General features: G+C 38.9%; 1 protein-coding gene across 16 annotated transcripts in view; it reads left to right on the top strand.

Moving 5' to 3' along the window:
* Positions 1-490: 490 nt before the first annotated feature.
* Positions 491-25,143, top strand: part of LOC121077331 (prefoldin subunit 3) — a 39,546-nt gene continuing 14,893 nt past the window's right edge. For 2 of the 16 annotated variants that reach the window (XM_040572506.1, XM_040572505.1), the window contains exons 1-18: positions 523-839; positions 7,590-7,732; positions 8,816-8,891; positions 9,699-9,801; positions 9,981-10,074; positions 10,175-10,286; positions 11,414-11,520; positions 12,066-12,113; positions 16,494-16,579; positions 17,423-17,546; positions 19,339-19,475; positions 19,737-19,840; positions 20,687-20,833; positions 21,291-21,350; positions 21,446-21,556; positions 22,407-22,523; positions 22,653-22,683; positions 23,189-23,309. In XM_040572506.1, coding sequence (XP_040428440.1) covers positions 710-839; positions 7,590-7,732; positions 8,816-8,891; positions 9,699-9,801; positions 9,981-10,074; positions 10,175-10,286; positions 11,414-11,520; positions 12,066-12,113; positions 16,494-16,579; positions 17,423-17,546; positions 19,339-19,475; positions 19,737-19,840; positions 20,687-20,833; positions 21,291-21,350; positions 21,446-21,556; positions 22,407-22,523; positions 22,653-22,683; positions 23,189-23,309 — 1,851 coding nt within the window. In that variant the 5' untranslated portion in view covers positions 523-709. Of the gene's footprint in view, positions 840-7,589; positions 7,733-8,815; positions 8,892-9,698; positions 9,802-9,980; positions 10,075-10,174; positions 10,287-11,413; positions 11,521-12,065; positions 12,114-16,493; positions 16,580-17,422; positions 17,547-19,338; positions 19,476-19,736; positions 19,841-20,686; positions 20,834-21,290; positions 21,351-21,445; positions 21,557-22,391; positions 22,524-22,652; positions 22,684-23,188; positions 23,310-25,143 lie in introns of all 16 variants that reach the window. The other 14 variants (XM_040572508.1, XM_040572507.1, XM_040572516.1 and 11 more) reach the window with 12 other exon arrangements.

The following is a 25,143-nucleotide window of genomic DNA, read 5'->3' as shown; positions in this document are numbered from 1 at the left end:
ATGGCCGAAGGATGGGGACTCGGTGTCAGACACCAGACTTGCCATCGGCTCTACGAGATGGGCCGTGTTTCATCCTGTTATGGATCTGCTTGTGCAGATAAATCCAGCAAGGGACAAGTTTTTTGAGGAGCACTTATTCCGACAGCATGAGGTGATACTGTACGGTACTTTTACACCCCCACGATCCCGCAGCAGCCAATGTCACTACCCAAGGCAAACTGAGACAACCCGGCCCACAAAAACCTGTGGTTAAAAAGTGCCATTAAATCAGTTCTTCCACCGTTTCGACGGTGCTTCTCCTCAGGCGGGCACAGGAGGGTCGCCTCGCTCCGCGCGCAGCCCCTGGGCAGTCACTGCCGCAGGGGATACCTCGGGCTAGGGCTGCGGAGCGTGCATACGTGGTGCGGGGAAACCGAGCCGGCTCCTCAGCCCCGCACAACCCCGGGGGGCCGGCGGGGAGAGCCGCGAGGCTGTTCCAGGGCTCCGGCCGCCTCCCGGGGCGGAGCGGGGCGGCCGCTCGGTCACCTGACGGCGCCGCCGCCGCCATTTTGTCGGGGAGTGGAAATGTGAAAGGGGAAGGCGCGGCGCAGCCCGGGCCGGCTGCTTTCCTTCTCTTCCTCGTTCTTATCCTCCTCCTCCTCCTCCTCATCGTCCCCGGCCACCTTCCTCGCCGTCGTCCTTCCCCGGGGGAGGCAGCGGGAGCCCCGCCATGTCGGGGCAGTCGCTCACCGACCGCATCGCGGCGGCGCAGCACAGCGTCACCGGCTCGGCCGTCGCGAAAGCCGTCTGCAAGGCGACGACCCACGAGGTGATGGGCCCCAAGAAGAAGCACCTGGACTGTGAGTAGGGGCCGTGTCGGTAGCCACGGCTTCCCCCAGCTTGCCTCCACGTGGGAGCTGCGAGCCCCGTCCGAGCCGCGGGGCGATATTTGGGCGGCAGCAGCCCCTCTGCCCCCTGAGAGCTTCCCAACTCCCGAGCCCTGCACCCGGGGAAAGACGGTTCATGTGGTAGGGGATCTGTCTGAGACAGAAGTCAGGCATCCCGTGGTGCTGTCGGGCGCTTTTGTGTGCCTCTGGTGGGATGCAGCTGCCTCTAGCCTGTCCTGAAATACAGTTGTCTTGGGGCTGTGCTGGAAGGCTGGAGGTGAGGATGGGAGAAGGTCGATTGCATCTTCCCTAAAGGACAGCGCCTTATTGCTGGTATATGTCAACTGAGTATGTTGAAACTCCTTTTTTTATATACCAAAAGATGCCGGAAGCTGCCCCCGCTATCTGCAGAATTATCAGTGGTGTTGCTTTGTTTCAGTTTTTAATAACTGCATAGCACTTGAAGTTGTTCTTTGCTCAATTGTGCAACGAATGCTGCAAACGTTGCGTGTTGTGTAGTACCTCCATGCACCTTCTATGAAAAGCAAACTAAGTGTGTGCCTTTACACTAGGGAGAGCAAAGGCGAGGCGAAGCTGGTTACTGCTTCCTTCAGAGTCCAGGGACCAGGCTGGTGGCTTTGTGGGACTCCTTCCAGCTGATGGTACCATGGAGAGTCTGCTGTTCAGGCTCTCAGAAGAAGCATATTCTGTTAATTGTTGAGGACAGTTTGGCTCTTTGGTGCTGCGGCACTCATCTGTTGAAATAGACATCTTGCATGAAAGCCTTTGACATGGATCAAATAGATAAACCAAGTATATTTCTTATTGATCTGGATGCGTGGAAGCCAGGTGCAGTAGTAAATATTGCAGCTACTGGGTTGAAGTTGAAAGTCTTCAAGCTGGGTAATTGACGATTCTTTTCATTATACCGTTATGTTACCTTGTTTCATTTTCTGCCTGAGGTAGAACAACTTTGAGGTAACCCTTATGTCCAGAAATGGCAACATGACAGGAAGCCAGAAATCGGTGACAGTTTGCTCAATAGCTTGAAAGTTTCTGAAGCTGCGAAGAGGTAGTGTGTTGTTCGAAACTGATGTCATTCACTTCGCAAAGTAAGAAAATGGACATCTGGAAAAACTGTATCTTGAGAATAGGATAAAGTGGCATTGTGACTGTCGTATTCCTTTGAATATCTCTTGATAGAAATCTGTTCAGAGTTGTCAGTCTCCTTGAAGGTTCTTACGTCCCAAATGAGTTCTGTGTTTTGGTGTCAGTTGTTTTCTATCATTCTTTTGTCTAAAAAAAAAATAAAAAGCTTGTTGTGCTGACTGTAGCTCTGGAGTACAGGAGGACTGTGGTGGGGTGGAAGAAGAAGATGTGAAATGTGGTACCATGAATACCTTTGCAAAGAGCTTTTAAAAAAAAATAAATCCCAGTAAATATTCTTCAGTCTTCATTCAGCATATGCATGTGCTGCTTTTCAAACATCTGCAAACCTATGTATTACACTTCTTAAATTTTTTTTACTTGTACATCTGTAAGCAAAACTTAGTTGTATTGAACGTAAGCAGATGAGATACAAGTTTAAATACTGTTATCTCTGGAACAATCACACAGCGTAGTTTCAAAGACACAGTGCAAGTAGTTTTCAAAGTACAATATGAAATAAAACATAGCTTGGACTTAATGCAAAACACTGCTAGTTGCACCTTGGTCCCTGCATGTGCATGTCATTAAAAATGTACGCCATTTGGTATTACTTGTAATTGCTGCTCAAAAAAAAAGTTCACCAAGAACATGTTTTGAGAGTTGACAGTTGTATTGAGGATCACAGAGGAGTATCAGTCTCTGGACTCGATTCAGATAATTTCCTAAAGTCCCTTTATTGCTAAACTTCCTTAGCAAGGGAGACTTTAATATTACGGTATGGGTATAAGCAGGAAGATGTTATGCATGCAATATGTAAGCTAGTATTTGGAGCCTCGGGCCTTGCTAGCTGCTGGGTGGTATAGTTATTTTTCTTAAAGAGCAAAAAAAAAAAAAAAACCTAAGCAATGTCAATGGGGATACTTGATGTATTTTTTTTCTTTTAAAGTAGGTCGCAGTGTTCTAAATAAGTCAGCAGAGCTATTTCTGTAGTATTTTGTAATATTTCAGGATAAAATAAAATGTTACACAGTGGTTGTTCTTTTTCCTCTGTGAAGCTCTTGAAGCCTTGTGTTTTCTTCCCCACGTTTTTGACTGTCTCGCTTTGCCTCAGCCTCCTGAATTTGGGTTGTAGTGGAGTGGGGCTTGGTGCTTCTTTTGGTGACATCTCTCTTCCCGGCTAACTGTGGAAAAAACATTTTAAAAATACATAACTTAAAGCTGTAGCCAAGCTGGACCAAAATTTAGAAAGCACAAACCCTCAAGTGAATTGTATATTAAACTTGTAAATGAACACAGTAAAACTGCAGTTTTTTTCTCTCTTTATACCTTGTACACAGCCCTCTTAAGAAGCAGATGGGAGGGGAAAGTGGTTAGTGTTGCTCATCAAGACTTAAGACTGCTGTACATGTACAGGCTTTAGAAGTCTTGTAAGAAGTGATAATTTAGGTACTTCAAAATTGTATTATGTAACAAAATTGGGCTATTAAGCCTTTCACTTCAGGTGAAAGTTGAGGGTTCCACCAAGCCATGAGGGATTCAAATGTTGCCAGTAATGTCACATTGTGACTGTCACAGGTCGGGGATGTTTTGTATCTGCCCATTCTTTTGGCAGCTGGAGCTGATGACTGGCTGGCCAATGCTGATGCAGTTTGGCTCTTAGAGATATGTCACTTGTGATACCGCACGGAGACATACGCCCAGGCAGTAAGGTGCCAGTCTTTAATTTGAAACTCTCTAGTCCTCTGCGAAGCTGTTCAATTTGACTCAAACAACAAAATGAAAACACCAATAGAAATACCTGAGTTAATGTTAGAATCTGTAAATGCTTTATTTTATTTTTTTAAATGTAGCAATTGCTTAAAACTTTTTATAAAGGCTTTTTGAAAACTTTTTATCTTGTAACCTTGTTTGGTGGGGGAATGGGACAGAATCCCTGAATTAATGTTGCTTCTAGCAACTGTAATTCTAAGACAGTTCAGATTTAGCTACCATGTAAAAGAAATTTAGGTTGCTATCAGATCTTCACTATAAGAATACATGGACATAACCACTTCTATTAATCAGGTGATATCCCTTAATCCTCCAGCTGGAATTGTGATATTCCCTAGACTGCATTGAGAAAGTCTGCTCAGGTGTTCCTTCTGGTTTTACTTCACAGTGTAACTTCCAAAAAAGTCATTTTTTTAAAGACTGCTGGGTTAAGACAATTGGTCTTAATTCTTATATCTGCCTGTCTTAGAGCCGTTTCTCTCCCGTGATGGAAGGGAAGAAATATGGGAATATTCAGCAATTGCGGTTGCCTTAACTCCTGTATTACAGGTGTCTTGCAAGAATCATTTCCGAATGAAGAAAATGATTACTTTCTTGTTGCTTTAATGTTGAAAAGTATGTTGGTTTTTGTCAGTGCCTGGCTGAGGAATTTCCAGCAAACTGATTTTTATATCTGGATTTCCACATGCTGCTCTCTGAAGAGCTGTGTGGTTTCACAGATGATGTGCCAGTATTTCAGATGAGCTGTCGAAGAAAAATCCTTAGTGCTCTTCTAGGCAGTAAGGTTTCCACAGATGATCTAGGCTGCTTGAAATCCCCTGCAGTGCTCTTCTGGTTTAAAGCTGATTGAGTTTATTTTATTTTTCCTGTGTGATGTTAACAAGTTTCTAAATTGTATCCTAGAAATTGCACCAGGGTTTCATTTGCAGTGGAAGCGATTCCCCTGTGTGACTGGCAAAATGTTTTGAGTTAGAAAGTGTTTATATAAGTGGTGTGATAAGAGAGCAAGTGTCGCTTGCCCTACAACACCTTTCATCCCATTCAAGGCAGGTTTTGCAGCCAACATCCCTATTACCGTTGCCCAGCTGTCAGTCTCTCAGGTGCATGTGTTCCTTTGTGTTTCCAGATGTAGGGTGTTAATAGTCTTTTCCTCCTTTGCTGCCAGGTTTAACAAATCTATGCATTTTGTTTTTTATGTAGGGATCCTACTGCAGCCTTTAAAAAACAAAACAAAAAAAGACTTTAGATAAATTTTTGCTTTTTTTGTTAAAGATTTCGAATGCTGGAATTCAAATGTGGGACTAGCCCTTAATAATATTGTTACTAATTGTGTGGTTTTTTTTTGTTTTTTTTTTTTTTAAAAAAAGACAAATACAGACAAGAAATCTCCCAGGTGTTCAGCATCATCTTAGCCTTAGCTGAGGGCAGGTGACAAGATTGCATGAAACAAAAATCTCTCTAGTAAAATACCCAGGAGATGAACCTGGCTGCTGTTTCTCTCTGAGAACAGAAAGTTGTTTTTAGCTTGGATCTTCCTTTACGGTTCTACTTATTAAATAATAAGCACTCTTAATGTTCACTATATCATCAGAGAAGAAATTGACTTGCTTCGTGGTTATGGGAAGGAGAAGAACTTTATGTGGAAATGCTGCTTTCAGCAGGCTATCTGTGTGGTCTTTGACCTCAGCAGTTTAATGGAATGCTTTTAACCGTTACCTATTAGTAGTTACAGATACTGCTCAGCGTCCTTCCTGGTGTTTTTTTGGTGGTGGTGGATTTTTATTTTTTTTATTTTTTATTTTTTGTAAACTGAGAAGAGGAATTACAACTTGTAAGAGTTCTGCAACATTTTTTGTTGGTTACAATCCAGTTGTATGAAAATACTGAGCTAAAGCTAACAGCAACGTCTTGATAATGCTTATAAAATGAATGGATTCAGGAAGACTTATTTGTCCTAATGTGCTCTGACAGAATTACTTAGAAATGTTATAACAAAGTTCTCATTCAGTAGATGAGACTATTGAATTAAAATTCAGGTTTTTGTCTATGTATAAATTTTCAAATTGGATCTTGCTTCATTATATGGAACAATAATTGTCTATGGACAGTTTGGGCTTCAAGAGATCTTAAAATATGATTTACTTTGACACAGCATCTGAGGATGGTACAGCCATAAGTGGTGAGAGGCATCTGTAAAATGACTCTTTGAGGTTCTTCATATTTGTACAGTGACATATTTTACTAAACAATCCGATTTTGATGTATAGCTTGCCTCAGGCTCCTTTTCAGGGCTCTTCTATCTGTACAGTTATTTCGGTGGTTTTGCCTGTTATTATTAGGGATGAAAGTTTTCATCCCAACTTGAGTGTTTTGTATGTATTTGGAAACTTCTGATGTTGGAGTGACATCAGTAAGGTTATTAGTGTCTTCAAATATCTTATTGAAGCAGAAAGCTACCTAAAACTCTTAATAGACAGAGAAACTGAAAGTAAAATTACTCAAAGTATCCATTAGTGATCCTTAATTATAGGACTTTAAAATATGCTCTTATTAAACAGGTTCCTAATTGAGTTACATCTGTAGTATATTCACTGCACTAGAGCAGATAAAAAGATGAAATGCAATATTTCTATCGCATAATCTGTCCTAAACTATCTCAATACGTGACCTCCAAGTTTGTTCAAGTTGCTGTTGATAATGTCATTGGTCCCCTGCATGGTGCTAACAGCGTGACAGCGAAGCTGGTGGTGCTGGCACCTGGATGCTGGGTTGCTGCCTGGCTTCTCAAGCACCTGCCCCTCTTCAGGTACTTGCAGAGAAAAACCACAGAGGCAGCAATGCTGAGCTCCAGCCAGAGGGCTGCTCCCAGACTTGGCTTGAAGAAGAAGCCACAAAGGAAGCTTTTCAAAGTAGATGTTTGTTGTGCTGGCATTGCCCAGTCCTTGAGGCGTGCTTTGATCACACCTGAGCCAAAGTTAGCTCAAAGAGAATAAATGAAGTGTGCGTGTCTCAAGGGGTTTAGAATAGTCCTGCTCGCAGTTCTCTGTGCAGCGAGTGCCTTCGCTTCTTCCCTGGGTGTCTGCTGGAGCCTGCTCTGGTTTTGCACTCAGACAGTGGCTTGAAGCTCTCTGACCTTCCGAGTTAATGTTTTACTGCTGAGTTTATGATCAGTCTCTGACACAAAGAGCTTTTTTGATACAAAAGCTTGAAATCTGCCATGATCCAGCACAGTACACTCAGCAGGTTGGTGATTAGGTCACTTGAGCTGAATGGAGAGGTGTGTAGGTGCAGGCTCGTGCCCATAAATCTGCCAGGGAAGAGGCTTAGCGCAGGTTTGCAGCATCTCATTTGCTCTCAGGTGTCAGTACTCAGGCTTGGACCTGAGCTCTAGGTACTTGCTGCTTGCTGATCTTGTGGGCTGCAGCTGTCTCAGCTTTTCTGCTCTTGTCTCTCTTTCATTTTGGTTAGATTGAACAACTCCAGGCGTTGGGTATTCAGTGTGTCTGCACTGGCTTTTGGATGGTACTTTGGGCCTAGAGCTTCTGCTGGGGCAGGTTATTGGGGCAGGTTATGAGCTGTTGGAACTCCATAAAACTGCTGAAATGCCTTTGACTTTATACTCAGTGTTTTTCAGTATAATTTAATGAGTTTGAACAGGGAATGTAAAACAGCTCAATTATTTCTTAAAGAACTGAAGTTAAATCTTCCAATATGAATTATCCTGTTGCTTTTTGTTTTTTCACATGGATAATCATCTTTGAGCATGCAACTAATGCTTTAATTTTTGTTTCTTCTTTAATTTAGATCTAATACAGTGCACAAATGAAATGAATGTGAATATTCCACAGCTGGCAGACACACTCTTTGAGAGAACTGCAAACAGTAGCTGGGTCGTAGTGTTCAAAGCTCTAATTACAACACACCACCTCATGATGTATGGAAACGAGGTAAGACGTGATTAGTTCTGTAAAGGCCTACTTAACAGTGTTTTTTAACTTGTTACAACAGATGACAGGCTGAAATTAGGGGATAATCTGAATTAAAATTCACTGCTTGGAATTCACTAGGTAATCCAAATATAAAGCTAAACTGAATGCTGTAAATCAGTATGTATATTTTAGTCTCTACTTTCAGTACTGTTCATACTGAAACTTGAAAGAAAGAAAAGCTGACGTGGGACCATAGAAAAAATTCTGAGCATAGAGTCCCAGGTTACCAGTCAGCATGTGTTTGCCCATGCAGCAGTTTGTGTTGGGAAAGACATGAATTTGTTTGTACCAAAACTGCTCCTTAGCTTTGAATGGATGCATCCAGGGATTCAGATCAAAGGTGTAACAAGTCTCATAGGCCATACTGATTGTAATCCTCGTTTATGGATTCAAGCATATTTAAAGAAGTTAAAAAATGCAGAACTTACAATCATAGAACATATATATGGGAAAAGTGGAAAGAGAAACTTTTAAAACTACCTCACTATCTGAATGTGTTGTTTCTTACTCTAGTATTATTTGTTGAGCCAGCTATTATTCGTCAAAACTTAAATGTTATTTACTCAGATCAGCACAACTGTAAGTCTGAATTATACCATTCCCCAGTGCTGCTGTTCACCAGGGTTCTAGAAGTACTGTTGTTGCTAATTAAACTTTGTAACTAAGCTGGTCCCTGACTTTACAGCAGCAGTGGATGCGTGGAAGCTCAGATAATTTAAGTGGAGCTTGCATTTTCCAGCTTCTCTGTTCTAAACTACAAAGTTAACCTAAACAGCTCCCTCTAGGATTGCTAGTCTTACTCATGGGCAGCAGTGACTTTTTATTTAAAGCCTCACTTTTGCCAGATACGCAACTTTGTATTTTGGTGCTTTGTTCATCAGTAGTTTCAAGGGTTTTTTTGTGAATTCTTTAAAGTAATTTCTATTGTTGGCAGAGGTGATTAGAAACAGTTACAAGCTAAGTGTAGTTTTCTTGTAATATGCTTAAGTGTGTTGGCTCTCACAACAAAAGTTAGATTCTCAACTTTTTCTTCACCAACAGCGCTTTATCCAGTATCTTGCATCGCGAAACACATTGTTCCATCTAAATAACTACCTGGACAAAAGTGCCATGCAGGGTAAGGATTTTTCACTGAAGGAAAAAACTCTACTGCTTTTTTGCTCTGTGATTATTAGTGCCTGTGTCAGTGCGCGCTGGGAGACAAGTGACATTTAAATGAAAGAGTATTATGATTTGTATTGCATCAGGCACCAAAGAATGTCCGACCAAGAATTTAGACACGAGAAGGTGAGATTGGGTTACCTAGCTGAGTAGAAATTTACCTGCAATGTATGTGTTGTACTTACAGAGCTGTCAATTTGAAATAGTAAACACTTGCGCTGCCTAGAGAAACCTGATGATTATTAGCATGCTGATCTATTTCTGAATTATATTTTAGTGTCTCAGGAGTAAATATGAACTGCTAAGGTGCATGGAATGCACTGTATAGGTAGCAAGGACTCCTTCAAGTCTCTGAGAGACATTTTGGTTATTTGCCAGTGTTAGAAAGCATTAAGTCTTTGTGTGGTGTGAGGCATTGCAGATGAGCTACCAAAGACTTCGGCATTTTACTAGGAATACATTTTCAGTCTGCTTTCTAGAACATCACAATAAGAGCTGCTTGGTTCTTGCCTTATATTTTTTGTTGTAGGTATTTATTCTGATAATTGCAATGAAGGCTTTTCTAATTTTAGCAAGTTGGGAAGAAGCTGTAACACTACACTGCAAAGAGAAAATAGTGAATCTTAAGACCCTGGATTGTGCCTGTGAAGTGCTGCTCTTACGCAAGTTGATGCAAAATGGATTAGTAGAATAGTTCTTGAAAAGGACTTGAAGGAAACTGTTCCTCTTCAAAATATCTAACCTATATATTCTTAACTTTTAGGCTACGATATGTCTACCTTCATTAGGCGATATAGCAGATACTTGAATGAAAAAGCACTTTCATATAGACTTGTAGCAGTTGACTTCACCAAAATGAAAAGAGGGTAAGACACTTACCGCTTCTTTTGCCTGGTCTTTCATATGGGCAGGGGGAAGTACCAGCTGTTATTGAGCTTATCATGGGTTGGTGCTCCTTTTGACCCCTTGAGGCAGTATAGTAGTGTTGAAACAACATAATGTGCGGAGGTTTCTTGGTAACCTGTAAACGTCTTCTACCCTGCAGGATAGATGGAGTGATGAGAACCATGAACGCTGAAAAGCTTCTGAAAACCCTTCCAATCATACAGAGCCAGCTTGATGCACTCCTTGATTTTGATGTAAGTACTTTAAGCTCGTTGTTAGGTAACAGTCACTCAATTTGAAGTGCAAGTTTATTTCATTAAAGACTAATTTATTTTCTCATTGCTTTCTACACAGGCAAATCCAAATGAACTAACAAATGGTGTTATAAATGCTGCCTTTATGCTCCTATTTAAAGATTCCATTAGACTTTTTGCAGCATACAATGAGGGGATAATTAATCTTTTAGGTATGTGGAATTATTATTGTTGTGGGGTTTTTGTTTTAGCTTTTGGAATCGTGTGCAAGTTGTTGGGAGAAATAACGTAGATATTTCTGACTGTAATTAATAAACTGTCTGTCTCTGTTCTGATGAAATTAAGCATGTCTTAGTGTCACTGGCAACTGGTTTAGGCTTAAACATATGCTTTTACCTTGAACACAGCCTGAAACATAAATGGAAGTGAGAGTGTGACTGAGACTAAAAAAAAGATACCATAAATATGCAGTGTGTAGTACTTTTACAGTCCAATTGCTACAGGTTAGTGAGATACCTGGTTTGGTTTCCTTGAACTCAGATGTTTGGTCCATGACAGTTAGCAAGCCTTGAGTGTTGAACACTCTTTGAATGTTTAGTGCACTCACAACACAAATGACTTCTGTTTTCCCATACTTTGTATTTTGCCTGGTTACTTGTAGCTGGTACTTGAATCTACATGAGCCTGGTACATGGCATCTACAGTGCTTTGCTCAAGAGTGACAAGCTATGAGGAAATTCTTATAACGACTATTCAAGCAAATTTCTGAATGAAAACATCATCTGATTGGTTTATTCTGTTAATTCAGTAATTTTTACTCAGTGAGATATCTGCAGGCATTTAGGGCAAAACCACAAAAAGTGAAGGATGTGGTTGCTATTGGCAGTTCAGTTTGATACATATACCACTTCAGTAGCCATTCTGATGGTTTTTGGCTATCGGGTTCACTTACAAATAGTAAAACATATTAATACAGGGTCCAGAAATGTAACCATATACCAGGAATATGGTATCTACATAATTTCCAGCTAATAAGATGAATACCTTAGAATACTAGCGCAGATGCCTAATTAAACAATTGCAGTGATTTACTTCTGTGCTTGTAAAGCTTTGCATTGTATTCTAAGGTACTGAATTTCAATAATAGCATTTTTCTATTAGCTGAGGACTTATTACAAAAGGTAACAGGTATTCATGTCACCTTTAAAACTTGGATAGCTTTGAGTTACTAGTATCTTCTCTCCCCAAAGCTTGTCTTAAACTTACACTTAGAATGCTGTGTCAGCTTTTTGCCAGGACGGGTATTATCTTACAAGAGCGTTTTTATTTGCATCTTCAGAAAAATACTTTGATATGAAGAAGAACCAGTGTAAAGAAGGCTTGGATATTTACAAGAAATTTCTAGCCAGAATGACCAAATTGTCAGAATTCCTCAAAGTAGCAGAGGTAAATAATTCAACATGTGTGGGATGGCTAACTTTTAGCTATATGTACTGGTACAGTAGTCTGTATTCATAATCATGTAACATAACTCTCACTACTCAGGGAATTATTCTGCAGATTAGGTATTTTAAATTCTGTTCACTCTCATTAACATGAAATGAGATTCTCAGGCATCTCTATTAATAGCCAGACAACATATTAACACTTCAAAAAGATTATTATAAATTTGATTAATGGTCTAGAATGAACTAAGTGTTAGTGTATTTACAGTACGCTCCTTTACAGTAACTGCTTAAAATGGAGTAGTTCCAGTAAGCAGTGTCAATGTTTCTAATGCTTCCAATAAGCTTTTCTGCTGTGAGATGCAGAGTAATGTGCTTGAGATTTCTAAGGTGTGATTTTAGCTAAGCTCATGCCAGTTCAGGAAGTAATTAAGAGCCATTTCAATGTGTTAGCCTCTGTGTAACACTCAGACCTCACAGATTTTATGTTTGTTGTCACAGCATGTAGTAACGTGCTTCTTTTTCTCCTTTTTTGTGTAAACCCAGCAAGTTGGAATTGATCAGGGTGACATTCCAGATCTTACTCAGGTCAGTGTACGTATCATACTGATATAATCCAATTATTTTGTCCTCTGCGTTTTTTGAGATCGGTGTGTATCATAATAATTATCTTCAATGTATTCTATTAGTCTCTGTTTATCTGAAGGAAGTATATATGTGTGTTTTCCCATGGATCAAATGCACTCAGCGTTTTTACTTTGCAGCTGTTAAGACTTTTTTTTGATTAAAACAAAACTCAGGGAAAAGCTCTTTTAGGAACTTTTGTTTTTTGTGTTACGACAAAGGACTAATTGGCTTATAAGCTACAGACACCTTGGCGTGTCTTGAGGAAAACCTTCCATTTCACTGTAACTTCAGGTATTCCAACACTTAAAGATTACAGCTAGCTCATGCAGTCATGAGTTGTTTGTTTGTTTGTTTTATTGTTTTGTTTTTTACTGCTGTGAAGTCTAAATAGATTCAAAGTTTCTATACTAGCTCTTAATGTTGTCTTCAGTATTACCCAGTAATATGAGGAACTTGCGAGCATGCTGGAAAACTTAGTCTAAAAAGTGGAATACAGGCCAACACATTTTACTGAGGATAAATTGAGGGGCAGAGAAGAGGTGAGAAAGGTGGTTTGGTGTGGCGAATGGGAACTGCTGAGCATCTGCAGAAGTACACAGTTATTCTTTACAAGTTCCTTCAGTTCATAGGAATACTGTACTTCTAACCTGGGAGCAGCCCAGTAGGACTAGGGTTTTTGGTGTTCTTTCTGTGGTGTAGCATAACCTGACAGTCGGGAGACTCAGACAATGCTCTGGAGTGCCACTGAGGCCTACAGTACTCAAGGTGTTGGACTGGAGTCAGTGTGAAACAGTTAAAAAGCTAACATGTAAATTTTGGTGAATTGTCCTACCTAATCCTACACTAACTTCATGAAATTTAATTTAGTGGGTTAATCGATCTCTTGTGAAGATTTTCTTGAACTTCATTCAGTGTCTTTTTAATATGAAAATCAAATCTAAACCACAAACTTGCATTGTTGATTTTTTTCACTACTGATGAAGGTCAGACGTCCCCCTCAAGTTGTACACGTACAAATCTCTAATACTTGCTCCGAGCAGTAATATTAACCTTTTTAAGAACTTTTAGGCGTTTGCAGTAGGAAAGAAATATGATTGTAACCAGCAAGATAAGGGCAAGTAATGAATGCAGACAAGCACGATGTTTTTCATTGCTGTTTGATTTTAGCATCTTACTCTTCTGATCAGTACTGCATGTTCAGCTGGTCTGTAGTATGTTATGAAATCACACCTGAGTTTCAGGTGGTACTTCAGGACGTTGGCTTGTACACTGGGTTTGTGTACTCTCATTTGCCCAGTTAATTGAATATAAGGTTCTTCAAAGCATTGGGGGGGAAATGATTTACCAAGAATAGGGTACTTAATCGCGTTTTGCTGCTCCTTGTTACTAAAATTTCTAGTGAGCAAAACCCGTTATAGTTACTGCTGAAACATATTTTTTTCTAATAGCTGAGCTACCTTGTTATAAGTTCAGACAGTTGCCTCACATATTTAAGTGAAATGTGGTGGTGGATGTCAGCATCTTGTATATTGTCAATTTCAGCGCCATTGTCAGTTAAACATTTCAATTCCATTCTGTAGTAAATTTCAGGACATTTAATAGAGTTATAACTGTACATCAGTTTAGTGCCACGTTAAAACAACTTGCTGAAATCTCTTAATGGTGCGCTTTCACAAAAATACCAGTTTTCAGTGTGCTTGTGGCACTGAGTTCTGACAGGATCATGGACAGTAAATTGTAACAGTAGTCTTCTGTTTCTTTTCAGGTCTTGCATATTTAATTTTTTTTCAAAGTACTTAGATGTTTAGATTTCTGGTGTATATTCTGTTCTGGGATGTGCATGTTTCAGAGTTTCTTTAAGCTGTTCCTGGGAACAATTGATTTCTCTTTAGGCAGAATTGAGGAAGAAAAAAATGTGTAGCAGCAGTATTAATAAATTTCTCATGTTCACACTACTGCTGCTTTTGCCAGTTTCTATAGAGAAAATATCTTCCCTTGTAGTTGCCCTGTTTCATAATGTTGTTGCTTATTTTCTGTTTATAGCTGTTGCTGTATTTCATAAATGCAACCCAGTCACTTTCATCTGCATGGATGTTAATCTGGCAGATGTCTTTGGGTGGAGGGAAGTAGTCTGAGTCATAAAGTGCAGACTTTTTCAAGTGATAATATCTGTATTAGCCCAGACATTTCTTCTGGCACAAAACGATTAAGTTCTGTTCACTTTAAAAATAAATAAATAAAAATCTGTAATGCTCTGCTGGATGTCTGCAGCAAAGAGAAAGTTCAGAGAAAGCTACTGTTTTGTTTTGTTGGGTTTTATGGTGGAGGAGGGGGTCGGTTAGAGGGTCTAAAACAAAGCAGAAAAGTGTGGAATATGCTTTTTCCACACTGGTAGGTTTTAGCATTACCTTGAAGAAAAATGCAGACCAGGAAAAACTTCTTGGAGTTAGTGTTAGTAGCAGGGGACTGTATTCTGTATACCTAAATGTGTCGTGTAATACCTTTTACAAAACTGGTGTTCTTGGTAGGAAAAGGGTGTGGTTCTTTTTTGGTCCCTAATATCTTTCTAGAAAGGTATTTCAACAAAATTGTTACCTCTTGGGGTTAGTTGTCTTAGCTGGGATGCTGAATTTATTCATGACCAGTTAGTGAGGTACCTACACTGCCTTAACTTGCTCTTTCTGTAACAGATCTACATATCAACTTGGGCCTTAACTTTAAAGCAGGATTTTTTTTTATAGGATTATTCTAATTGTTCTTCTTTGCATCTCTTGTGGCTTGACTCAGTTTTTATGGAATGTGGGAAGTCAGATTGTGTTCAGTATTCCAGAGGGGAACTGGCCAAAGGCTTGTCTGATTGTTTTTCACTCTCCAGGAAGTATATCGGTCCAGCTTTTGGTATGGAAGGGCTAGTGCGAGCAAGCTTGTTTGCTGGTATGTTTTTCTTTTTTCCAGATAATTCCATCGTATTTATTTTGCCCACTGCAAGTTGGTAAGTGGCAAGAGAGGCTTAAAGCCTCTGAAAACCCTGCCAGCTGAGTTGGCAAGTAGCTTAAAACTTTGGAGCTCTGTTCCCTTTGTCTGAACCTGCTGTAGGATTTAAGGCACTCGGTCTGTGAAGCATGGGCTATGTAGTTAAAAAGCCATGAGAGCAACGTGGCTGGAACAGCAAGGCACTGAACTCTTCCAGCAGTGCCAGCCTAAGTGTTTTGCTTTCTGGAAGATTTTTCATAGCATGATTTCTGAGATACCTTATTTCCTGCTAAGACTGTAATTAAGATCGGTTCAAATTCTGTGTGAGCTGTGAAGAGGTTTCCTTTAGCATGTAAGAAACGTTTCTGTAGTAAATTCAAGTATATAGTGGACAGGAAACGTTGTGATTGGCACTTTTTTTTCCTTGCTTTCTGTAGGAATGAAAGCACTTCCGCTGTAGTTCAATCTTTATATTTTATGCTTGCTCTTTTTTTGTTGCCTGTCAGTTACATATTTGTCCTGGCTATTGAAAGATGTCATCACTGTTCTCAAGTCTTCATAAGCTCATGAGCAGTGTTCACTTAACTCATTTAGATGTCTGAAGTTTCACCTTGTGTTTAGTGTGGCATTCTAATACCTGGCTTGCTGCTGGGTTCAAGTGGAGGGAAGTCTGGTTTTAGGAATCTTCATTTCTTTAAACACTTTGCTTAAAAACTTCTCATAGGTAACGCATTTGGGGGCATGGAATCTGTAACTCTGATGTAATGTTGTTAGTTTCTAATTAGGCTGCCAAAGGCTTTGGAGAAATGGGGTTGGTTTGTTGTATAATGGTGTGTTGGATAGATATTGTCTGTGATGATATTGGTGGGATAAGGTTGAGCTTGATTGTTTTCTTTAATCCAGCTTAACATCCTGTTGTCAAGTGTTTCTAATGCAAGCCTTTGTGAATATTTGATTCAATAGAAGTGATTGGCTTCTTGTTGTGACGAGGGAGGGGATCAGTGATGCACAGGGCTTCATTTCTGCAAGTTTATAGAGTTACTGCTGAATGAGCTATGACTATTTGATAAATCTTAACATATTGGATTAACCTTAACGTAGCAAATACTGTCGCTAAAACCAAGAGTCCAGCGTGTGCACACAGAAGCAGACCTGCTCTGAGAGGATCCTTGCTTTGTGTCTCTGGCACCACTCCTTTTAAAGAACCGCAACTGGCTGGATAGAATTCAGGCATGCAGGTTGACAGCAGTACCCAAAGGCACAGTTAGTGATGTGGGGTTTTTGCTTGTTTTTTATTTGATGGGGAAAATGACCTGTGTACTGAGCATTGAGGTCCTGTCTAGAAGCAGTGGTTTATAAATACTCTAATTTTAGGCACCCAGCAGCTTGCTTGAAGCACTGGAGCAGCATTTGGCTTCTCTGGAGGGAAAGAAAACAAAAGAAGTCTCCGCTGCCAGCAGGTGAGCACCAAATGAATGGCAACAATGCCTCTACTTAGGATTTGTCATAATCTTATTGAGAAGTTTTGGGATTCAATCACTTGGGATTGTCCTCTTGAATTTAATTCACTTCCAAATGTGTTTTCTTAGAAGTGTAAATGATGCATCTAGTAATATTCTGATTGCTTTGTCACATTTGATATTTAGATATATATTTCTCTGTGTCTGACAGGTATTTACTGTTCTGTAATAGTCCATTGAGCTGAGACCTTGTATAGTATTCTTTGTTCCTCTTGTTTGAAGTCCTGTGGCTTAAAAGACTTGTACAGTATTGGGGGGTTAAGTTTTCTTTTTTTTTTTTTTTTTTTTACCCAGGATAGGCTGGTATTTGTCTTTATTGTCAGCTGTTTACCTCTGAGACTGTGAATCTGTCTTAACCTGCTTATGAAAGTTCTTCAGTCCCTTCTCGTTACTGAATTAGCTTAGATGCTCTGTGCTGACAGGAGTTGTTAACCTTTCTGTCAGGAAAGGTATCGATGTATGTGAACAGTACTTCTAATTGAAGAGGGTGAAATCCTGTGTATCCATGGCACATCTGTGGCACCAAAGGGCATAGCTCAGTGATGGGACTCAGGAGGTCAGGTTGACGCTTGAACTTGACAGTCTTGAAGGTCTTTTCCAACTTAAATGATTCTGATTCTTCACCAAACCCCCTCAGTATTAGGGTGTCTGCTTTTCTGTACCCAAGAGTAAGGTAAGAAAAGACCAGGGCGGGAGGAAATAACGTACCATTTGGTACTTAAACTATGTGATGTATACCTGACTGGTTTTCTTAATAAAATGTTATTACTTTTTTTTTTTTAGAGCTAGTGCCTTATCCAGTGCTGTTTCCACACTTTCCAACACAGGAATGTCATTTAGCAGGATGGATGAGAAAGAAAAGCAGCAGGCATTGGAGGAGGAACAAGCTAGACTGCAGGCACTTAAGGTACTGTGTGTGTATATATATTTTTAAAGTTTATATTCCAAGATGTTTTTCACTGGATAAGAGTGAAAAATGGGATTGGCTTAAAGTGTTCTGTGGTGGGAGGACTCTCATCTCAGTGGCCAAGCTTCTGTAGGATGCAGGTGCGATGGCTGCCAGTAATATGGTGACCCCTCTGAGGAATGTGATCTGAATAGCAGATAGCTAAAGTAGATCAATTAAAGAACAATCTCTTGTAAGGAAGAGTATATCTCAAGGATTCATGACACGAGTGTAGAACAGCTCTAGGTTCTGTCTCAACAGCTGAACATCCAACATTGCTGTTGTAAGACTGATTATTGGTAGGAGAGAATTATTTTTCCCTATGATGTATGGAACATTGCTGTAGTGTGATTCTTCAGTACTGTTACTCATAACGAGAATATTTGCTATAGTGCTGTCCGAATTTAGCTGCTTTTTCTTATAATTCTATCATTTAACTTGCACCATTTGAAAGTATTTATGAGTATTTAGGTATAATTAATGGACTTTGAACAATAATGCATGAAAGAGAACTGGTGTGTTCTCTTTTGGTTCCTTAATGCACTTCATTTTGCTTGTTCATACCTGTTGAATTGCCCACTTAGTAAAATTCTTTCCTTAAGATCTGAATCCCGGTCCTTCAGGTACTTTTAAGCTGTTTATCACTGTTTACTGAGAAGATGCATAACACAATCTCCAACGAGACATGATGATTCTCTCTTGAAAGCTGAGTCTGTAGTTCTGTTGTGTTCCAAGCTGCGCACAAATGGGGCAGTTGACAATTTTCCTTGTGTTGCTTTAGTATCGTTAGAGACACGTGAGCAATGAAGCATCTCTGCTCTTACTATCAGAAGGCCGTGCTGTGAGACCCTTCAAACTATTTGGAGTGTGAAAGTAAACTTTGGTAGTAGTTCAGAGTTGAGCTTTACCCCTGGAGTTACAGAAGTCTAGTGAAGTGTCTCCACTTTTCTCACTGTATGTAAGGCATACTTTTCAAATCCATGTGATAGAAGTTCTTCGCTATAAGATTGCTGCCAGCTGCTGAACTGCTTAACTTGAAAACCTCTGCAAGTGTTGTGGTGCTGCTGTGTTTCTTTTTTTCTCCTTGGGGGTTCTATCAGGTGTATCCTATCTTTCCTGCTTCTCCTGTAACAGGAGTTGTAGCTGCTGTAAGTGACAAATAAAACTGGGGAATTTCAGTTGGGTTGGGGGCGAACTTGCAAGCTAACTCAGCTTCTTCCACTTGCCTAATGTAAGTGGTATAAAAAAGACACCTCTGCTTTGACACATGCTATGTAAATGCAGTGAGCATGTCTAAAAGCAACAAGGGATGTGACCTGAAACTAATAGCATAAACTAGTAAAAGAAAAATCTAGTTTAAAAGCAACACCACATAGGTGATATTAGGATGCATACTGTCACTTTAACTTTTGAGAATCTGGATCAGATTATAAGGGATCTTTTAGAACAGAGGTCCATTGACCTGTCTCTCTATGAAGGTAGCCTAAAATGTGTAACTTGAGTGTGTTCTGCTTCTAGACAGTTATAGGTACCAAGGTGGGACTTGAGGCTTTCCAAACTCTTTCTGTAGCCTATTAAGGCTGTGTTAAAACAAGTACTCCTATCTTTAACTTGGATTGGCTTTCAATTTTCAGTACTTTAAAGAAGAATAGTGGTTTTTTTTTTAAAGACTGTGCTTAAAATAGCCTTTTGGAAAAGGTCTGAAGGGTTGATAAATAACACTAAACTTCAAACTGTACATCTTATCTTTCAGGAGCAGCGATTAAGAGAGATTTCTGTAGTATCAAATTCCACTTCCACATCAGCATCCCCAAGCACCTTATCAGGAAAAAGTGTGAATACCAGTGTAGCTGTTGACCTCTTTGCAGTACCAGCACCCACAACAAATAGGTGAGAGGTAACTTCTTGTATTATCATGGCAGTTTGCAATCAGCTGCGAGTGTTGACTCTAGATATTTCTAAAGTAATTCTGAAGAATAACTTCTTGCTTTCCTGGTGGATTCACTGGATTCTTGTTATCGTTTGATAAGAAACGCTACAAAACAGAAGTAATGGGGGGGGGGAAAGATGCGATTGGTGTGAATTTGTGTATGACACAAGGATATGATGCATATTATATATCTTAATTTTTCTCTCTGTGTTCATTTTCAGCATGCCCAACCTCTCTAGTGATCTTTTTGATCTTCAGCCTGCCTTCGTTCCAACTGTACAGAGTACTCCAGCTATATCAACTTCAGCAAGCAGTGCGTGGGGAGGTAAGCTGAGAAGGATGAGTTGGCTAAATGATGGGTGAATTCTTCCAATGCAGAAATGAAATACAAGTTCATAGTTAATTGAATCTACCTCTTAAACCTTGATTATTTTGCACCCAAACATTTCTAATCTTTATAGAATATAAAGACATTTGACAGTCTGACAGAGCTGTCAAGAGAGAAGTTACTTTCTAATACTTAGCAATAGCAACAATGTGTAGTATATGGAATGAAGGAGCTATTCAGTAAAGGGGATGGGTGGAAGAAATGTAACTAAATCAAAGTTCAAAAACTTTGAAATGTAAATTAAGTAGGTTTACTTGAAAAGGTGCTGAACTATCTTCTTTCCATCAAGCTGTTACTTAATACATTCTTCATTAAAAAGATGTTGGTGACTTCAGGGTCCTTCTAACAAAGCTGTCATTCCCAGTTTCTTGGGCACAGCTTTCTTTATACCCTCACTTCTTCCAAACAATTATCAGGAGACTTGTCAAATGTCTTGAACACTGAAATAAGACAATGGAAGTCTTGGTATTTCAATAGGTGGAACTGATACCTTAAAAGTGTTATGTTCCTGAAGCCAAAGGTGGAGCAACTGATTTTTTTGGTAGATAACTGTACTGTCCTTCTCCCCCTTCCACCCAATGGCACTACTGAAATTATTTTCTCTAAGTTAAGAAAGCTGTTAATGCTTTTATCTGAAACTGAGAGTTCTTATCTTAAGTGGTCTGATTAGTGTGTGGGAAATTTACGGTTTGTTTTTTATCTAGAGATTCTCACATGCAGTCATTTCAGTCTGTCTTCTCTGTTTGTACTCTGTATTCTTTCCTTTACTTCTGCATCTGAAAGGTCCTTTCTCGTCTTCAAATGGTTGTGTTGGTTCTCCACCTCATCTGGACATCTTTGACATGAAGCCAGTTGAAGAAGCTGTAAAATCTACCGCCCCTTTCATCAATTCTACCTTTTCCTCCAAACACACAGTGGAACTGTTTAGTGGTAAAAAAACGAACAAAAACCCAACCATATTATTTCTTTGCAACTGAAGATAATAATACTAATAAACTGGGTTGTGCAGCCTTCTTGTGGTTTGGACCAATCTTTAATTTTTGTTAACAAGTGAAAATGGTGCATTAATTCCAGCTGTAGTGAACAACATGTGGTTTCTTAAAGTTTTATTTCTAGAGTTGAAAAAACTCATTATCTTGTTCAACTTGTCCAACCTAAACATTCAAAGACTTGCATATTTGCTGGAATTTCTGCTGATTTCTTTCAAAGTGCAACCTCCTTTTTCTTTTGTAGTGGGGAACATAAGAGAGATTTTAACATCAAATTTGCTGGATAAAAACCCTTTTTATTCCTAAATATTCTTAAAATTTTAACTGCAGACCTAATTTGGGGGTCCTTTCTTCCTTTTTCTCTCTGAAGCTGACTTTTTCTTCTCTCTTTCACAAAGATGACTTCAGTGGTCATAAATCTACATATGCTTCTGTGTATCATCCTCTGCCTGTTGATGGTAACTTGCTTTTTTTAAAAAAACTTTCTGTTTTTACTGTAGTGAGTGCTATTATTTCTTGGGTGTATTTGATTTACCCTAAATTTCTTTTTCAGGTTTTCCTCTTCATTCAGCTCCTCCAAGTACAACCCCTTCAACAATTAATGTGGACTTTGATGCTGTTTTTGGAGGAAAATCTACAGCACCAGAGTATAGGACTACAAGTGGTAAAAACTAGTTTTTGACTAACTCATACCCTACAGGCAACAGTTGTTTAACAGTTTTGTATAATTGCTCTTGCAATGCAGAACTTAATAGCTTAATCCATTTGTAAGCTGACTGTAGGGCTGATGAGATAACAGGCAATCAGTTGAATTGTAGTTATTTAAGATTAGCTCTGACTTATCTCCTGCTGTGTACTAACTGTTTCCTCTCTCTTTTGGGGGGATAATCTTTGCGGCCCACTGGATATCTCTTAACGGGTAAGCTTATGGTAATCTGTTTTCAGTGCTTATGACTTCAGTGTTTTGTATTAATACATGATAATGAGTTCCTTCTAACTTCACTGAGAGGCATTGTACTTACAGAAATGCAAAACTACTTGTGTGCATGCTTTGCTTTAAGAGTAACGTGAGTTATGATCTTTCTCTTGGTTGGCTCTATTTTGTCCCAAAGTCCTTATAAACGTATAGCAAAGGAACACTTATGTACATTCAAGATGCCTGCAGTATCGTGAAATTACTGCTAGTAGCTACTAGAACACTTTGAAATTATCTTTAACAAGTTTTGTTCTGGAATTTTAGGGGAGTTTCTACTTAATTTAAAAATAACAGCAGTTACTGCTGAAGTAAAACTGAAGACTACTAGAGTGGCAGATCAGTATTCTATAAAAAATAAGTGGTTAAGCTCTACTTCTGCCTAAGTCTTAGACAATTCCAGCATGTTGAACCTCCATGTATGAATACTCAAGCTGCTTAGTGTTTGTCTCTCTAGTTTGTGGATGTCTTTTTACTAAATTTGATGCAACTTCTCTTAAGAGTTGGTTTTATGTTCTTTGTTTAGCTTTTAACATTCTAGATGATGTATTGCAACCCACAGTACCACTACAAAGTCAAAGAGCCCCTTCAACCAACCAGCAAAGTGGAAAAATTTTGGCAAATGACCTCGATTCTTCTCTTGCTAATCTAGTGGGAAGTAAGTGTGAAGCTTTTAGATTTATTTTCCCACTTGTTACTGAAACCAACCAACCAAAAGCTCCCCTCTACTATAAAACAAACAAAAAACATTGGGGTTTATATATCTGTTTCTTTCCCACCCTCACAGATCTTGGCTTTGGAGGAACTCCATCCAAAAAGTAAGTGCATATGTATATTTATAACATTCTGACATGACTGCTGCTAGTCAGTATCACGGTTTACCAGCACTGACATGGCAACAGTCTCTACTCTACAAAGTAATCTGCTACCAAGAACAGCATTGAAACAGTGAGTCTGTGGTCTATGGTGACTACCATAACAGTCAGCCTTTAAGGTTTGAAATAATTTAATTAGTCTTGCAATTGCTCTATATTTAAGTCTTCGAGGCACCATAAAAGATCTTGCAATTATATAAAACTCTAGTGAGCATTGCACTGTACAGTCCAGTAATGATAGTAAGATTACTTGCATATCTCTGTTGCAATGAGTATAGTATAAAGTCTGGGGATTCTGTTTAACGTTACAAGTAGTTACTGAAATCCTGAGTGGTTCTACTACCCATAGCTTTCAGATGCCCACATGCTTTAAGGCATGTGTTCGTTATGTTTTTGTTACTGTATCTGTTGGCTCTGCATGAAAATTAATACCACAGTTTCCTTTTAGATCAGATATGCAGTGGACCCAGCCTACTGAGAAAAAGCTTACTGGTGGAACAAACTGGCAAGCAAAAACAAGCACATCAACCACGTGGAACCCTACTCCCCTATCCACTATGCCACATATGGTAATTTCTGTACCGCTGAAATTGCACTTTATTCTATCAAATGTCTTTTCCCTGCATGATTTAATTTAAAAAGAACAGCAAAGGCTGCTTAGGACAAGATGGGGTGGGGGGAGGAACGTTTGCGGGATCACTTCTCAAACTGAGCAAGGCAGAGGTTTTAGTGTATTTTATTTCCTTGCAGTGTCAATATTGTCTGTTTAAAAAAAAAAAAAAAAAAAAAAAAAAAAAAAAAAACGTGAGGGAAGCTTTTTACTTGAGACCTTTAGAACTGCTTAGTTTTTGCTGTACCAGAATGACCCCAAGACAAACAAAATAAGTGGTGTGTGTGTCTGAGACATTTCCACCCCACCCATGTGCATGCAAGAATGCTAAGAACATATTATAAGGGGAAAAAAAAAAAAACAATGTTCATTCTGTTTTTTGCAATACTGTTTCAGTTTTGTTATATGAAACAGTATTGCACCCTAGCAAGGCACCTCCGTTATTAGTTCAAGCAGCACTTTGGATTTCTAAATATGCTTAACAGCAACTTCATCTAATTTCTAACGCAATACAAAACACTGAGTGGAAGCTTTATAGAGTTATTTCAGTGAAGGACTTTCACTTCTTGGAGGGCTGTTTTTAGGCAGACGAATTTTCCTATGCTTTTAAGACGCTTTCCTGGTGTTTTTCATACAAATGTAGTTTGTATTTGTATGAGTACTTCTGAAATATTATAGCTGCCTTGGAGGGAAGTAGATTGTTCATCTCAGTTACATATAACATACAACAGTTTTACATATAACTATATGTTATATGTAACTATATGTACAACTGCCATATGTTATGTGTAACTGTTATATGTAACTGACATATTTACTCTGAGTTTTAGACTGCTGACTTGTTTGTTTTCCATAAGAATAGATTTGTCTGTAGTGCCTTTTTTCCTCAGCTTATGAGAGTCTGCTCACTCAAAATTCACACTGTTGAATAGACTATGAAATCCATTATTGAACTCAAACGAAACCTGACAGTTCAGGTGAAAGAATGTCGGTTGTATAGTGCTTACATGTGAGGCTTCTGAGACCATAAAGACTTTTTGTTCTCTATTGATGCTCCAACACGTTAAGTTAGTGCTGATACATTTTTATTTCTAAAAGATGAATGACACCATACTAAATATGGAACACTGGGTTTGGGTTGTGTGATTTTTTTAGTTCATGTTTTCATGCCTAATGCTGTTTGGTCTTAGGCATTTGAATGCTCTGTGCCAGGTACTTGTTCACACACTTGCTTGGAATTCCAGCAATGTAGGACACACAGAACTAGCTCAGCTATGAACACCTTTGAAAATCAGTGCCCAAACATTGGAAAGGTCCGAGTATGCTAGTTTGGTCTGTGGCATTCAGAGTAGTAACCCTCAAGTTCACGTATAGTCTGTATAATCTTTCATAGTGAAGTCCTTTAAGTAGCACCTCATTTCTAATGTTTAGAATTAATAATTATTAATAATTAATTGTATATATAATTAATTATATATAATATAATATTAATTATTAATATATTAATATAAAAATTATATTATATATAATATTAACAATATATAAAATTAATTTATATAATAATTAATAATTAATAATAATTAATTATAATTTATAAATAATAATTAATAACATACGGCACTATGAAATGCATGTAACACTGTCTATGAACATACCTGATTTAAAAAATATATATTATCAGCTTAAGATGTTCACTACTTTTTTTTTTCCATATTGTGATATGTTGCAGACATCAGAAACTAGTATGTGAGTAGTGTCTGGCTGCAATATACTCAGATCTGGCTAAATTTAGT

This window comes from Cygnus olor, chromosome 13 (genome assembly GCF_009769625.2).
Source record: "Cygnus olor isolate bCygOlo1 chromosome 13, bCygOlo1.pri.v2, whole genome shotgun sequence".
Taxonomy (NCBI): Eukaryota; Metazoa; Chordata; class Aves; order Anseriformes; family Anatidae; genus Cygnus; species Cygnus olor.
This window is presented reverse-complemented; position numbering and strand designations above follow the sequence as displayed.